General features: G+C 40.2%; 1 protein-coding gene and 1 pseudogene across 1 annotated transcript; one reads left to right on the plus strand and one right to left on the minus strand.

The window, feature by feature from the left end:
• Window positions 870-12,854, minus strand: LOC104728964 (GTPase HflX-like). The gene is made up of 16 exons (XM_019232120.1): window positions 12,775-12,854; window positions 4,639-4,781; window positions 4,397-4,513; window positions 4,031-4,145; window positions 3,808-3,945; window positions 3,522-3,617; window positions 3,321-3,434; window positions 2,957-3,025; window positions 2,740-2,810; window positions 2,558-2,651; window positions 2,275-2,447; window positions 2,033-2,149; window positions 1,667-1,781; window positions 1,444-1,581; window positions 1,158-1,253; window positions 870-1,070 (listed from the first exon to the last, which is right to left on the minus strand). The coding sequence occupies exons 1-16, from the start codon at window positions 12,841-12,843 to the stop codon at window positions 870-872; spliced, it is 1,866 nt and encodes a 621-aa protein (XP_019087665.1). The 5' UTR covers window positions 12,844-12,854.
• On the plus strand, window positions 14,895-15,784 carry LOC104728965 (annotated as a pseudogene).

Below are 16,951 nucleotides of genomic sequence, written 5' to 3' on the forward strand. Positions count from 1 at the left end.
GTCGTCTAGTCCTTCTCCTGTCAGAGCAGATATACAAATAGTATCCCCACTTTCCTCTGCTTCCAGCTTGACCTTTTGAGGATCATCCACTCTATCAACCTAAAACAAGGAAAAGAGTATTATAACATTGTTCCCACATTCTGTTTCAAATACAACACAAGATTGAATGGAAAGACAATCATATCTGCCTCTACTACTATACATTACCTTATTCCACACAACCAATTTTGGGATTGATACAACATCGAGTTCAGACATAACCTTTTCCACAGCTTCTATTTGTTGCTTTGCCAGTGGGTGGCTAAACATGTTACAAGCATATTATCATGAGTAGGTGAAAATATGAAATCTGATTGATTGATCCAATTTAACCAGGGTTTGAAGATACCAAACCTGATGTCAACAACATGCACCAAAAGGTTTGACTCTGATATTTCTTCGAGTGTTGCTCTGAAAGCAGCAACCTGCAAGACACTTTTCAGCTAAGTTACACACCGCATTAACACAAGCCTTCTACAATTCTATGAGACACTCATGGGAGTATTAACAAAGCACATGAAGAACATGTTCGTTTAATCTTCTAGTTGAGTTTTAGCCATTAGGACCTTACCAGGGTGGTTGGTAACTTTTGGATAAAACCAACGGTATCTGTGAGAAGAAACTCCTTTCCGTTGTGCGTCTGACAAAAAAGGGACACAGAAAAGAAATCTCATGTCCAAACTTGATACCACATAAAAATACAACTTTTCACGCTAATGCATATCAATAGCTAATGACGACATATAGTCCGATTAAAAGAAAAGTTACATGATGGCAGTGCAGGACCACAGTACAATTACTTTAACACATCACATTGAACATGTCATTCATTAGGTAATGTGGGCATATGTATTATTTAAAGTAGCATATAAGAAGGTAGGAACTGTGGATCTACTCTTCCAACAAATTTCACTGACCTGAACCCTTCTTGTAGTTGGATCAAGAGTCGCAAACAAACGATTTTCAGCGAGAACATTAGCACCAGTCAATTGGTTCAAAAGTGTACTCTTTCCAGCGTTTGTATAACCAACCTACAACACAATAGGTAAAAAAAAATTCTCATATAAAATGAAGTGTTGGTCAATTCCAACGAGTTTAACATAACGTGGTGTAGTTACCAAAGATACAACAGGCACAGGTATAGCAACACGTCGGCTTCTATACTGCTTTCGATGTTTTCTAACAGATTCCAACTCCTTTTTGAGAACTCCAATCTGGCCAATTCAATATGAAAACGTTCAGAATATACTTTTATCTTAATGAACCAATACAGAAAACCTAAACAAAGACAGAACCTGAGAAATCAACTCATCACAAACCATGCCACACACCATTTCTTGACAAATGACACAAGGAGCAGAGGCAAAAGAGACTTAGAAGTGCAGAAGTATATATTTTACTTACTTGAGTACGCAAGATACGTTTATCAACTTCAATTTGTTTTTCTCCCATGCCCTTAACTTGGCCACCAGATTGACGCTCAAGGTGAGTCCACATTCTAGTTAATCGTGGCAATTGGTATTCCATTTGTGCAAGAGCAACCTAGAAACAAGTCCAAATTGAGCCAATGTTGTACATGGTTTTTGAAAAGAGCATAAGTCATCTCTATATGTAGGCTTTATCTTGCCTGCAAGGCTGCTTCATGAGTTGCGGCCCTTTGATTAAAAATGTCCAAGATAAGGGCGGTGCGGTCACAAACGCGAACTTCCCCACCAAAGGCCTTTTCCAGGTTGCGCAATTGTCTACATTTCAATATACAAATTCATAAGAAAATGAATCACATGTTGGCAAACTAGTGTTGGAACAAACAAGGGTATGAAACTCCTACATACTATAACAATCCAATAACTAGTTATTAGTAAATACTCTACAGCTTGCAATGAAAACACTGAAGAGTTATAACTTGTAACTATAGATATTTGGAACTTCAGATGCAAGACGCGTGGTGGTCTTAATTTCAAGAGCATATATTTCCACTGAAAAGAAACATTACCCTGGTGAAAGCTCATCGTCGAATATAACGGTCTCAGCGTCCAATGCATTGATTGCAGTTTTGATCTCAGCGACCTTTCCTGATCCAATGTACGTTCTAGGATTGGGGGAAGCAAGCCTGTGGTATATACCATCAAACCGTCATTGACTTTAGCATCCACCATAAGATAACATGGCAGCAGAAGAAATAAAATACAATTACATCCCTAAGTAGCAATACACAGATAACAAAGAACTACTAACTTTTGATAAGTAGAACCAACGACCGCAAGGCCAGCTGTATCAGCGAGCTGTTCTAGTTCCTCAAGAGATTCCTCTNCGTCTAGTCCTTCTCCTGTCAGAGCAGATATACAAATAGTATCCCCACTTTCCTCTGCTTCCAGCTTGACCTTTTGAGGATCATCCACTCTATCAACCTAAAGCAAGGAATAGAGAGTATTATAACATTGTTCCTACGTTATGTTTCATATACAGCACGAGATTGAATGGAACTACAATCATATCCGTCTTTAAAACTATACATTACCTTATTCCACACAACCAGTTTTGGGATTGATACAACATCGAGTTCAGACATAACCTTTTCCACAGCTTCTATTTGTTGCTGTGCCAGTGGGTGGCTAAACATATTTCAAGCATGTTATCAGCAGGAGGTGAAAACATGAAATCTGATTGATCCAATTTAACCAGGGTTTGAAGATACCAAACCTGATGTCAACAACATGCACCAAAAGGCTTGACTCTGATATTTCTTCGAGTGTTGCTCTGAAAGCAGCAACCTGCAAGACACTTTTCAGCTAAGTTACACACCGCATTAACACAAGCCTTCTACAATTCTATGAGACACTCATGGGAGTATTAACAAAGCACATGAAGAACATGTTCGTTTAATCTTCTAGTTGAGTTTTAGCCATTAGGACCTTACCAGGGTGGTTGGTAACTTTTGGATAAAACCAACGGTATCTGTGAGAAGAAACTCCTTTCCGTTGTGCATCTGACAAAAAGGGACACAGAAAAGAAATCTCATGTCCAAATTTGATACCACATAAAAATACAACTTTTCACGCTATTGCATACCAATAACTAATGACGACATATAGTCCGGTTAAAAGAAAAGTTACATGATGGCAGTGCAGGACCACAGTACAATTACTTTAACACATCACATTGAACATGTCATTCATTAGGTAATTTGGGCATAAGCATTATTTAAAGTAGCATATAAGAAACAACTGTCTCCCAAAGAAGGTAGGAACTGTGGATCTACTCTTCCAACAAATTTCACTGACCTGAACCCTTCTTGTAGTTGGATCAAGAGTCGCAAACAAACGATTTTCAGCGAGAACATTAGCACCAGTCAATTGGTTCAAAAGTGTACTCTTTCCAGCGTTTGTATAACCAACCTACAACACAATAGGTAAAAAAAAATTCTCATATAAAATGAAGTGTTGGTCAATTCCAACGAGTTTAACATAACGTGGTGTAGTTACCAAAGATACAACAGGCACAGGTATAGCAACACGTCGGCTTCTATACTGCTTTCGATGTTTTCTAACAGATTCCAACTCCTTTTTGAGAACTCCAATCTGGCCAATTCAATATGAAAACGTTCAGAATATACTTTTATCTTAATGAACCAATACAGAAAACCTAAACAAAGACAGAACCTGAGAAATCAACTCATCACAAACCATGCCACACACCATTTCTTGACAAATGACACAAGGAGCAGAGGCAAAAGAGACTTAGAAGTGCAGAAGTATATATTTTACTTACTTGAGTACGCAAGATACGTTTATCAACTTCAATTTGTTTTTCTCCCATGCCCTTAACTTGGCCACCAGATTGACGCTCAAGGTGAGTCCACATTCTAGTTAATCGTGGCAATTGGTATTCCATTTGTGCAAGAGCAACCTAGAAACAAGTCCAAATTGAGCCAATGTTGTACATGGTTTTTGAAAAGAGCATAAGTCATCTCTATATGTAGGCTTTATCTTGCCTGCAAGGCTGCTTCATGAGTTGCGGCCCTTTGATTAAAAATGTCCAAGATAAGGGCGGTGCGGTCACAAACGCGAACTTCCCCACCAAAGGCCTTTTCCAGGTTGCGCAATTGTCTACATTTCAATATACAAATTCATAAGAAAATGAATCACATGTTGGCAAACTAGTGTTGGAACAAACAAGGGTATGAAACTCCTACATACTATAACAATCCAATAACTAGTTATTAGTAAATACTCTACAGCTTGCAATGAAAACACTGAAGAGTTATAACTTGTAACTATAGATATTTGGAACTTCAGATGCAAGACGCGTGGTGGTCTTAATTTCAAGAGCATATATTTCCACTGAAAAGAAACATTACCCTGGTGAAAGCTCATCGTCGAATATAACGGTCTCAGCGTCCAATGCATTGATTGCAGTTTTGATCTCAGCGACCTTTCCTGATCCAATGTACGTTCTAGGATTGGGGGAAGCAAGCCTGTGGTATATACCATCAAACCGTCATTGACTTTAGCATCCACCATAAGATAACATGGCAGCAGAAGAAATAAAATACAATTACATCCCTAAGTAGCAATACACAGATAACAAAGAACTACTAACTTTTGATAAGTAGAACCAACGACCGCAAGGCCAGCTGTATCAGCGAGCTGTTCTAGTTCCTCAAGAGATTCCTCTATCTCAAACAAACATTCTCCATCTCCCTTTCTTTCCACGCCCACTAGGTATGCCTTCTCCTCAAAAACCTGGACAAATTACAATAATGAACTATGCCTTCTTCAATACTTAAGCACAAAAATGGTCCCTTTATAAGAACCCAGTTCAGGAAACTAAATGGTTGAGTAAGAAGAGAAGATTTAGTTAGTTAAAGCAACCTCCTTTCCATTTCTGAGCTTGAACCTATCGTCTAAGCNACAAGGAAAAGAGTATTATAACATTGTTCCCACATTCTGTTTCAAATACAACACAAGATTGAATGGAAAGACAATCATATCTGCCTCTACTACTATACATTACCTTATTCCACACAACCAATTTTGGGATTGATACAACATCGAGTTCAGACATAACCTTTTCCACAGCTTCTATTTGTTGCTTTGCCAGTGGGTGGCTAAACATGTTACAAGCATATTATCATGAGTAGGTGAAAATATGAAATCTGATTGATTGATCCAATTTAACCAGGGTTTGAAGATACCAAACCTGATGTCAACAACATGCACCAAAAGGTTTGACTCTGATATTTCTTCGAGTGTTGCTCTGAAAGCAGCAACCTGCAAGACACTTTTCAGCTAAGTTACACACCGCATTAACACAAGCCTTCTACAATTCTATGAGACACTCATGGGAGTATTAACAAAGCACATGAAGAACATGTTCGTTTAATCTTCTAGTTGAGTTTTAGCCATTAGGACCTTACCAGGGTGGTTGGTAACTTTTGGATAAAACCAACGGTATCTGTGAGAAGAAACTCCTTTCCGTTGTGCGTCTGACAAAAAAGGGACACAGAAAAGAAATCTCATGTCCAAACTTGATACCACATAAAAATACAACTTTTCACGCTAATGCATATCAATAGCTAATGACGACATATAGTCCGATTAAAAGAAAAGTTACATGATGGCAGTGCAGGACCACAGTACAATTACTTTAACACATCACATTGAACATGTCATTCATTAGGTAATGTGGGCATATGTATTATTTAAAGTAGCATATAAGAAGGTAGGAACTGTGGATCTACTCTTCCAACAAATTTCACTGACCTGAACCCTTCTTGTAGTTGGATCAAGAGTCGCAAACAAACGATTTTCAGCGAGAACATTAGCACCAGTCAATTGGTTCAAAAGTGTACTCTTTCCAGCGTTTGTATAACCAACCTTACAACACAATAGGTAAAAAACATTCTCATATAATATGAAGTGTTGATATATTCAAACGAGTTTAACATAACGTGGTGTACTTACCAAAGATACAACATGCACATGTATAGCAACATGCCGGCTTCTATACTGCTTTCGATGTTTTCTAACAGATTCCAACTCCTTTTTGAGAACTCCGATCTGGCCAATTCAATATGAAAACGCTCAGAACATACTTTTATCTTAATGGACCAATACAGAAAAACCTAAACCAAAGACAGAACCTAAGAAATCAACTCATCACAAACCATGTCACACACCATTTCTTGACAAATAACACAAGGAGCAGAGGCAAAAGAGACTTAGAAGTGCAGAAGTATATATTTTACTTACTTGAGTACGCAAGATACGTTTATCAACTTCAATTTGTTTTTCTCCCATGCCCTTAACTTGGCCACCAGATTGACGCTCAAGGTGAGTCCACATTCTAGTTAATCGTGGTAATTGGTATTCTATTTGTGCTAGAGCAACCTAGAAACAAGTCCAAATTGAGCCAATGGTTGTTTCAGAAAAGAGCATAACTAAAAATTTTTAAAACTGTCATCTCTATATATGTAGACTTTATATTGCCTGCAAGGCTGCTTCATGAGTTGCGGCCCTTTGATTAAAAATGTCCAAGATAAGGGCGGTGCGGTCACAAACGCGAACTTCCCCACCAAAGGCCTTTTCCAGGTTGCGCAATTGACTACATTTAAATATACAAACTCATACAAAAAGGAATCACATGTTGAAAAACTAGTGTTGGAACAAACAATAGTATGAAACTCCTACGTGCTATATCAATCCATTAACTAGTTATTAGTAACTTATAACTATAGATGTTTGGAAACTTCAGTGAAAAGATATACAAGACGTGTGGTGGTCTCAATTTCAAGAGCATAAATTTCCACTAAAAAGAAATGTTACCCTTGTGAAAGCTCATCGTCAAATATAACGGTCTCAGCGTCCAATGCATTGATTGCAGTTTTGATCTCTGCGACCTTTCCTGATCCAATGTACGTTCTAGGATTTGGGGAAGCTAGCCTGTGGTAAACAATCAAATCATCATTGACTTTAGCACCCACCATAAAATAACATGGCAGAAGATAAAAATAAATCAAGAATCCAATATACAGATCACTAAAAGTTACTAACTTTTGATAAGTAGAAGTGTAGAACCAACGACCGCAAGGCCAGCTGTATCAGCCAGCTGTTCTAGTTCCTCAAGAGATTCTTCTATATCAAACAAACATTCTCCATCTCCCTTTCTTTCCACGCCCACTAGGTATGCCTTCTCCTCAATTACCTGGACAAATTACAATAATGATGATAACGAAAACACACGTTTATTAGAAATGGTAGAAAGAACCAATGTTCGTAGTAAACAAAGGAATCTGTTCCCAACTTACAAGAGTGTTGAATAAGAAACAACTCCAATAAGATGAGCAAACACCGTTTATTGATATCGGGAAAAAAGAGAGAGATTACAAAAGATCTTATTCATAGATTATTCGTAATGGAGAAGATGACTGCAACGGCTTCTCCTTATAAAGCACAATTTGGATTCTAGTGCTCCAGCTCATATGTGACAGCTCATGTGCGACAGCTCACCAACAACCACGTCGACGTTCCGTTAGCCACAAAACAGTCCTTCCACCAGCCTTAAACACGTGTCCTCCTTTATTCAAATGTAAATCATCAACTCAAAAACTCAGATAACGGAAACCCTGTAACAGAGCTCCCCTGTTTGGAGAACCTTGTCCTCAAGGTTCAAAGGAAGGGAAACGGCGCTGCAGATCGAATAAGTATTCCCAAGTGGCTTCTTCTTCACCCTCACCATTCCACTTAACCAATACCATTGTAGCCGCACGACCCTGACGTTTAACCATCTTCCTTTCCAAAATGATCTCAGGTTCCTTGAGCAAAACGTCATTAACCAACACTGGTAACTCCGTTGAAGTGTAAGTCGAGCCCACCATAACCTTGAGCTGTGAAACATGGAACACCGGATGAATCTGAGAACTTTCCGGAAGAGCCAACCTATACGCCACTGGACCACAGCGATCCACCACCTTATACGGACCATAATACTTTGGAGCTAGCTTCTCATTTCGACGAAACACCACTGATTGCTGACGATATGGTTGTAGCTTAACGAACACATAATCACCAATGTCAAAGTTTCTCTCTGTGGGGTGCTGATTTGCAAATGCCTGCATCCTGTGCTGAGCTCTCAACAAATGGAACTTCAAGATCAGAATCATACTCTCACATTCCTGCAAACTCTTAGCCACAACTGCAACCTTAGATTCTCCCGGAAGATATGGCAAATGAACAGGAGGGGCTTGACCATACACAGCTTCAAAAGGGGTTGACTGAGTGGCGGAGTGAAATGTGGTATTATACTAATACTCAGCCAAAGGAAGCCACTTACTCCATTCAAAATGTCGATCACTACACATACACCGAAGATACGTTTCCAGGCAACGGTTCACCACTTCAGTCTGACCGTCACCCTGTGGATGATAGGCACTTGAGAAATTCAACTCCACCCCCTGCATCGCAAACAACTCCTTCCAAAACGTACTCAGAAATATCTTGTCTCTGTCACTCACAATGGATTTGGGACAACCGTGGAGTTTGAAAATGTTGTCCATGAATGCTTGAGCCACTGTTATCGCCGTGTAAGGGTGTGACAGAGGGACAAAATGCGCTGCCTTGCTCAGCTTGTCGACTATAACCATGATCACATCCTTTCCTGCTGACTCTGGTAAGCCGTCTATGAAATCCATGGAGAGGTCAGACCATAATGTATCAGGGATTGGTAATGGCTGCAACGTACCAGGACTCGCCACCATTTCGTACTTACAGCGTTGACAAACATCACAAGCTCGAATGTAAGCATGAATGTCTTTCAGCATTCCCTTCCAATAGAATAGCCCTTTGACTCGTTGGAGCGTTGCATCTCTACCCGAATGCCCATTGCTACCCGAACTATGTAACCACTGAAGGATAGACGACCGCAGTTCTCGTTTTGATGGAACCACTATCTTACTCTTTCGACGCAAGATCCCTGAACCAACGAATAATGCTTCTTCGCAGATTGATCATTTTTAAGAGCTTCAACGATATCTTTAATCTCCATATCATGTTCATATTGATCTTGAATTTCCTTCAATAAGTCACACTCTACCACTGTCATCGCCATGTGTAAAACCTCAGCTCCTTCAACCCTTGACAGTGCATCTGCAACCAAATTGTCTTTCCCTGCTTTGTACTGTATCTCATAGTCAAACTCTAGAAGCTTTGGTAACACTGCTGTTGTATAGGCGTGTTTAAACGTTGTTCCAACAGGTATTTAAGGCTTCTCTGGTCCGTTTTGATTATGAAATGATTAGTGAGGAGGTAATGGCGCCATTTTTGAACTGCAAATACCACCGCCAACAGTTCCTTCTCATAGATGGATAATAGCAGTTGTTTCCCTTTTAAATGGCGACTAATGTAGGCTATGGGATGCCCATCTTGCATCAGAACTGCACCAATCCCTTGAGAACTCGCATCTGTTTCCACCACAAATGGTCTATCGAAACGGGGCAGAGCTAATACTGGCGCCTCACATAAAGCCTTTTTCAACCCTTCAAAAGCTTGTTGAGCCTCTCCTGACCATAAAAATGCATCTTTCTTGGTTAACGCAGTTAATGGTCGAGCTATAGTCCCAAAGATACGCACAAACCGGTGATAGTAGCCAGCTAATCCCAGGAATCCCCTCAACTGCTTCAAAGACACTGGTACTGGCCATTCTGCAACTGCCACCACCTTAGTTGGATCAGTAGAAACACCACGACCTTCGATATAATGCCCAAGGTACTCTACCTTATCCGTGGCAAAACTGCACTTACTCTGTTTGGCATATAATTGATTCTCTTTCATCAACTGGAAAACAGCTCTCAAGTGTTCCGCATGTTCTTCTTTCGTGGCACTGTAAATCAATACGTCATCAAAGAATATGAGTACAAACCGCCTCAGAAACTTCCTGAATATCGTGTTCATCAAATTCTGGAAAGTTGCGGGAGCGTTTGTCAAGCGAAAAGGCATCACCAGATATTCATAGTGCCCACTGTGGGTTTTAAAAGCTGTTTTATGCACATCCATAGGATCCATCCTCACCTGATGATACCCTGCTCTTAGATCAAATTTTAAAAATACACTAGACCCTCCCAACTCATCCAGTAAGTCTTCAATAAGAGGTATAGGGAACCTGTCCTTTACTGTTAGTTCGTTAAGTCCTCTGTAATCGACACAGAGTCTCCATGTCCCGTCCTTCTTCTTGACCAAGACTACAGGGGATGCATACGGACTGGAACTACCCTGAATAGTACCACTTCTAGTAGCTCGCTTACCATCTTATCAATCTCGTTCTTTTGATGGACTGCATAGCGATACGGACGGATATTGACTGGTTTTGCTCCTTCCTTTAGGGGTATCTTATGGTCATGGTTCTCTCTGGAAGGAGGTAATGCAGTCGGTTCTTTGAAGATCTCCTCGAACTCCTGCACTACTTCTCCGATTCCTGAATCTTCTGCAAGAACCTCATTTTCACCTTCCACACTGCATAGCTGCATTTCCTCCATGTTTCCTCCTTATGTGGCATATATCATAGAGATTTGAGCCTCTTGATCTCTTATCTTCTTCAACTTGTTCGCTTTTACTCCTCGTACCGATCCTGGCTTAATACCATGCAACATCACCCTATGATTCCCATACTTAAAACTCATCTCCAATTCCTTGAACTCCCACGAGATCACTCCTAAGGTTTGAAGCCACTGGATCCCCAAAACCATGTCACAACCGCCTAATGGAATCAACATAAAGTCTGCAGTGAATGTTGTGTTTTGTAAAGTCCACTGGAAGTTGTAGACTGCTCCATGAACCATCAACTTCCTTCCATCCGCAACTGACACTCGTGTCATTTGAGACGAGTCGACCACACAACCCAATCTTTCTGCAGAACGAGGGTCCATGAAGTTGTGAGTCGAACCCGAATCAACCAGCATGAAAATGATTATTTTCCCATACAACCCTTTCACCCTCATTGTGTCATATTCCTCTACACCAGATACTGCACTTACAGACACTCTAGGTGTGATCTCCGTGGTTTCCGGATTCTCCTCTTCTTCATCACTCTCCTCATCTCCACCCCCAACTTCGATAAGGTACAACTGCTTCCTTTTATGTTTTAGGTAATGGTCAGGAGTATACTTTTCATCGCAGAAATAGCACAACCCTTTAGCCCTTCTCTCACTCATTTCTGCATTAGATAAAAACTTCTTGGAACCTAACCCATCACTCTTGTCCTCCATCTTCTTCTCCGAATAACCTCCAGAATATGGTTCCTTCTTTACACCAAGTATACCTTTCCCACCCGTATTACCAGAAGATGGCTTAGTCGATGCTCCAAACTGTGAAACCTGCTTCGTGGGGTGAGCTTTCTCATAGAGGCGACCCAACATCAGGCAGTGGTGTACAGTTTGCAGCTGAAACATACGTACATGCATCTGAGTATCCATTCTTAGACCTGCAAGGTAAGCACTCACCAAGTAGTCCTCAGACATATTAACCCTTGTTCTAAGCAACTCAAAATTTTGGTGATAATCAACAATACCCTCAGTCTCGTGTAACTTCTTAAGCTCAGCAATCAGATCCTCCAACACATCATCAAATCTTTCTTTAAGTTTCATCTTATATGCATCCCAATCTCTCAACAAATGACCATAAAGATTAGATTGTACCAGTGCATGGTGCCAATGAGCTGCGTGACTGTCGAAATGCACCGCTGCCATTTTGATCTTTCTCGAGTGTGGTGTTCGATCTAACTCAAACAACTCCTCCACCTTTAACAGCCACTCTTTCACCCCACCTCCATTGAAACGAGGAAAATCAATCTTACCTATCCTGGTCATAGTATCATAGTTCTCTGAAGACTCTGTTCGTCCCCTGTCTTCATGAGCTTTTGAGTCTAAACACACCACGTTAGAGGTTGAAGCCCTTGGAGGACTCAGATCTCGTTCCTTGGTGGTTAGAATCGGCTCCTTGGACTTTGATAGAAGACGGATCGCAGAGAACATCTCTTTGATACTACTGTCAATCTTCTCGTTCTGCTCCATCATTTTCTCCTCCAGCGTGTCGGTGCGAGAGATCATTTTGCTGATCTGAGTACCGATGGCCTCCTCTGCCTCATGCACCACCACGCTTGCTTCATGAGCCACGGTTTCCTTCAACGCCGTCTGAGAACGAGTTTCCGCCATAGTTTCCAAGGTCGGTTAGCTCTGATACCTTTGATAACGAAAACACACGTTTATTAGAAATGGTAGAAAGAACCAATGTTCGTAGTAAAAAAAGGAATCTGTTCCCAACTTACAAGAGTATTGAATAAGAAACAACTCCAATAAGATGAGCAAACACCGTTTATTGATATCAGAAAAAGAGAGAGAGATTACAAAAGATCTTATTCATAGATTATTCGTAATGGAGAAGACGACTGCAACGGCTTCTCCTTATAAAGCACACTTTGGATTCTAGTGCTCCAGCTCATATGCGACAGCTCATGTGCGACAGCTCACCAACAACCACGTCGACGTTCCGTTAGCCACAAAACAGTCCTTCCACCAGCCTTAAACACGTGTCCTCCTTTATTCAAATGTAAATCATCAACTCAAAAACTCAGATAACGGAAACCCTTTAACAGATGAACTATGCTTCTTCAATACTGAAAGCACAAAAATGGTCCCTTTATAAGAAACTAATTAATGGCATGCTCATATATAGGTGTTAAAGCAACCTCCTTTCCATTTCTGAGCTTGAACCTATCGTCTAAGCTCTCTTCATCTTCTTTTTTCTTTCTCAGCATTCTCGATGGAGGAGGAGCAGCGAATTTGAGGAGAAGGCCCAAATTTGTTGTATGATCTTAAGCTCATTGAGAATGCGCACAAGATACTTAAAAGGTAAACCTCTCTCTTTCAATCTTGGTTGGTTGCTTAAGAGACCCAAATTTTGAACACAATGATTCAAAGCCTTGCAAAAAAAGTCTGCAAGTTTTCAAAGTATTTGTTTCATACGTATATGGTTTGTTGCATATGATGGGAAACTAAAAGCTAGTGTCCATTGCAGTCAGTTTGATGAGTGCTCTATCTCTGTTGACAAGGTGATCGAAGAAGAATACGGATCATTGGACAAAGTACATATGGAGCTTTGTGAAGAATAAGGCGATTTTGAGCAAGTTCTGGTACCAGCGACAAGTGCGTCGTATTGAGGATTTAAACCCTAAAATGAGAGTGTTTTGCGAGTCCAAAATTTTGAAAATCTCATTTTTGTTTTGTTTTTAATCACTCTCTCTTTGGTTAGCTTGGATTTGATAGATTTTCGGTCTTTCTCTAGCAAAAGGGTGGAGAAACATGGTAAGAGAATGGGCCTGTATATGTTCTACATAGTTTATAGTTACTTAGCGTGTGTATAATCTGTGAGGGAAGCGTAAATCGTCTCGATCTTCACCTCGAGAATAGAAAGATCAGCCAATAAATCAATGTAGGCGTATTCGGCCACTGGAATCAATGGATTAAACTTGAGATGAAAGCTTTGTAGAAAGCGAGCTTCGCTAAACGGTAGAGATTTGGAAACAAAGTAACGAAACTGATAATAACCACATGAGAAGTCATCATAGATGAATTTGGTCACATGCTTCCAGAGTGTACGCCATCGTTTCGACAAGACGCTCGTGGCAACCACCTCGTTAATACATACTGATGACAATATCTTCAGAAGCAAATCATCTGGCAACGAGCTGATGTTGCCTGTCGCCTTACTCTTCTTCTTTTTTTTTTGGTCAACGTCGCTTTACTCTTCATATTTCTTTTTTTTTTACTTTGTTTCTGGTGAAGTTTAGCCTACTCGACTGTCTGAATAAGAGAAAAGAAAAAGAAAAAAAAAAAAACCTAGGATAGAGAAACGACGCTAGGTTTATTCAAGTAGGATAGAGACGACGACTAAATTATATATATATACATTCAGTCGTAGGAAACAAAACAAAGGATTACTGAAACTTGGAGTCATGTTCGGTTTAAATTCTTCGATACAGAGTTTGAGTTTGGACCTCGGTCAGCAAGTTCCTTTAGGCCCAACAGCTTGGTGATTTCCTTTTAAAGGCCCAACAGCTCTGTCTGTTCAGAAACTACGTCGTATTAAGGATTTAAGTTTTCGAAATCCAAAAAGCTCTCAACTGCGTCGTATTAGATTGTTGTAGTACAGTCTAAATGTCTAATCTGCGTCGTATACTCGTATTAAGTGATTTCAACTACGTGCCGTTTTTTATGAATGCTTTGACAAACACACTGTTTGCCGTTTTTATGTTTTAGTTTTAGTTTTAGTTTTAGTTTTAGTTTTGTTTGGTTACTAGATTCGGTGTATCTTGTCTCTAGACAACATTATTGATCCATAAATCTAAGCTTTTATTTATATGATTTTGTTCATTTTTCTCTTTCCTCTCGATTTTTTCTTCGGAAGAAGAAACTCTATGGGAATTTTCAGGAATTTTGTCAGCCATTTTCTCTCTTTTGTAAAACCAACAAATTAGGTATGTTTAAAACCAACAAATTGTTGTTGCGTCAGGATTCAGTAAAGGAAGCATTTTTATTAATGTTATGCTCTGTTTTCGAAAAACCTCAAAAAGGAAGGAATGAGTGTTTCTGTGATGTACAAGAGAGTGTTGGTTCGTTGGTTTTGGTTTTTTTGGAGATCTAGCTACTGAAAAAGCTAGTCTTTAATGGACGTGGTACGGTTCTGTTTGTGAATTATACCTCTCGATGGCGATGCTGTTTGTGTGGGAAAACAATGGCGACTTTCAGATGTTTCTCTGTTGATTCGATTCAAAAGTCAGAATCAGGTCAGTGTTTTGTGAAATAATCCTTGTCTGGTGCTCCTAGAATGCAGTCCATGAATGTGGCTGAAGCAGAGACTAGGCCAACTCTGAGGACTTCTGTTAACAAGTCTAGTCCGTTCATCAGTCATCACACACAAAGCTGTTTCAAAGTCGTTGAGACAGCTTGAAAGATCCTCATCTGAGCTCAGTGGATCAGATGAGTCTTCTTCTTCTCACAAGCACACTCTTAACGTGGCTTCTATACTACGACGGCATGAGCAGAACCTATATTCTAATCTGTCACTGAATGCATCTTTTTCCTCTGACGCCTCTGTGGACTCATTCCACAGCCGAGCATCTACTGGTCGTTTGATTAGGTCCTACAGTGTTGGAAGTCGAAGTAAGTCTTACCCTTCGAAGCCAAGAAGTGTTGTCTCTGATGGTGCTTTGGATTCACCACCTAGTGGTTCAGAGACTAAGAAGAGGTGTGCTTGGGTGACACCAAACTCCGGTCAGTTTCTTACTCTTGTCTACATTCTGGTGTAGATGGATGTACACAATCATCGATTTTACTTTCAAAGATCAATATATTGACTGTGTTTTGTATGAAAATGCCAGATCCGTGCTATATTGTTTTCCATGATGAAGAATGGGGTGTGCCTGTTCATGATGACAAGTACGGTTCAAGCTTTTCTCACTTGTGTATATCTGCACTCTTTCTGATTGATGAATATTTCTTACTGTCATTATTTGGTGGTGGTGTATGTTCAGGAGGTTGTTTGAACTCCTTGTGCTTTCGGGTGCTTTGGCCGAACACACGTGGCCTACGATACTGAGCAAGAGACAGGCCTTCAGGTTCTTGCTAATGATTCTGGTTCACTCTTTTTTGCGTGGGCGTGTCTCTCATTTCTTTGAAGCAGTCCATTCTGTTTTCTAATGAAGAATGTGGAATGCAGGGCATATTTGATAGATCAGCCAATAAATCAATGTAGGCGTATTCGGCCACTGGAATCAATGGATTAAACTTGAGATGAAAGCTTTGTAGAAAGCGAGCTTCGCTAAACGGTAGAGATTTGGAAACAAAGTAACGAAACTGATAATAACCACATGAGAAGTCATCATAGATGAGTGTACGCCATCGTTTGGACAAGACGCTCGTGGCAACCACCTCGTTAATACATACTGATGACAATATCTTCAGAAGCAAGTCATCTGGCAACGAGCTGATGTTGCCTGTCGCCTTACACTTCTTTTTTTTTTTTTTTTTTTGGTCAACGTCGCCTTACTCTTCATATTTCTTTTTTTTTTTCTTTTAACTTTGTTTAGCCTGTCTGAATAAGAGAGAGAGAGAGAGAGAGAGAGAGAGAGGAAAAAAAGAGAAACCTTAAAACCTAGGATAGAGAGAGACGAGGCTAGGTTGTTTTTATTTAGTTAGGATAGAGACGACGACGTAAAGTATATAATAAGATTCCAGTCATGTTCGGTTTAAATTCGATACAGAGAGTTTGAGTTTGGACCGCGGTCAGCAAATCAAACCCGGTTCGGTCACACATTAGGCCCAACAGCTTGGTGATTTCCTTTTTAAAGGCCCAACAGCTCTGTCTGTTGAGAAACTGCGTCGTATTGAGGATTTAAACCCTAAAATGAGAGTTTCCCGAGTCCAACATTCTGAAAATCTCACACAGTGTGAGTCGCACTCTCTCTCTTTTTTTTTAATCACTCTCTCTTTGGTCAGCTTGGATTTGATAATTTCTCGGTCTTTCTCTAGCAAAAGGGAGGAGAAACATGGTAAGAGACTGGGCCTGTAGCTCGATTGAATTAAGTACGTTTTCTTCTCCAGTTTCTTCTGATTTTTTTTTCGATAAAATTAAATTGGCTTTTGGGGGTTGTGTTTACCCAGAAAGAGGTTTATGAAGTGTTTTTGGTTAATTGGGAGCTTGTTGGATATGGGCTTTGCCCCATATGCCAACTCGGCCCAACAAAGACTCACCAGAGATAGAAGGAAATGGGCCAACCTCGGAAGACAATCTCGGGATTTCACACAGAAAACCCTAGAGTGCTCTAACTCTACATTCGCTTATAAATAGCTCGAGACATCTATTGG

The sequence above is a fragment of the Camelina sativa genome, chromosome 11 (genome assembly GCF_000633955.1).
Source record: "Camelina sativa cultivar DH55 chromosome 11, Cs, whole genome shotgun sequence".
Classification (NCBI taxonomy): domain Eukaryota; kingdom Viridiplantae; phylum Streptophyta; class Magnoliopsida; order Brassicales; family Brassicaceae; genus Camelina; species Camelina sativa.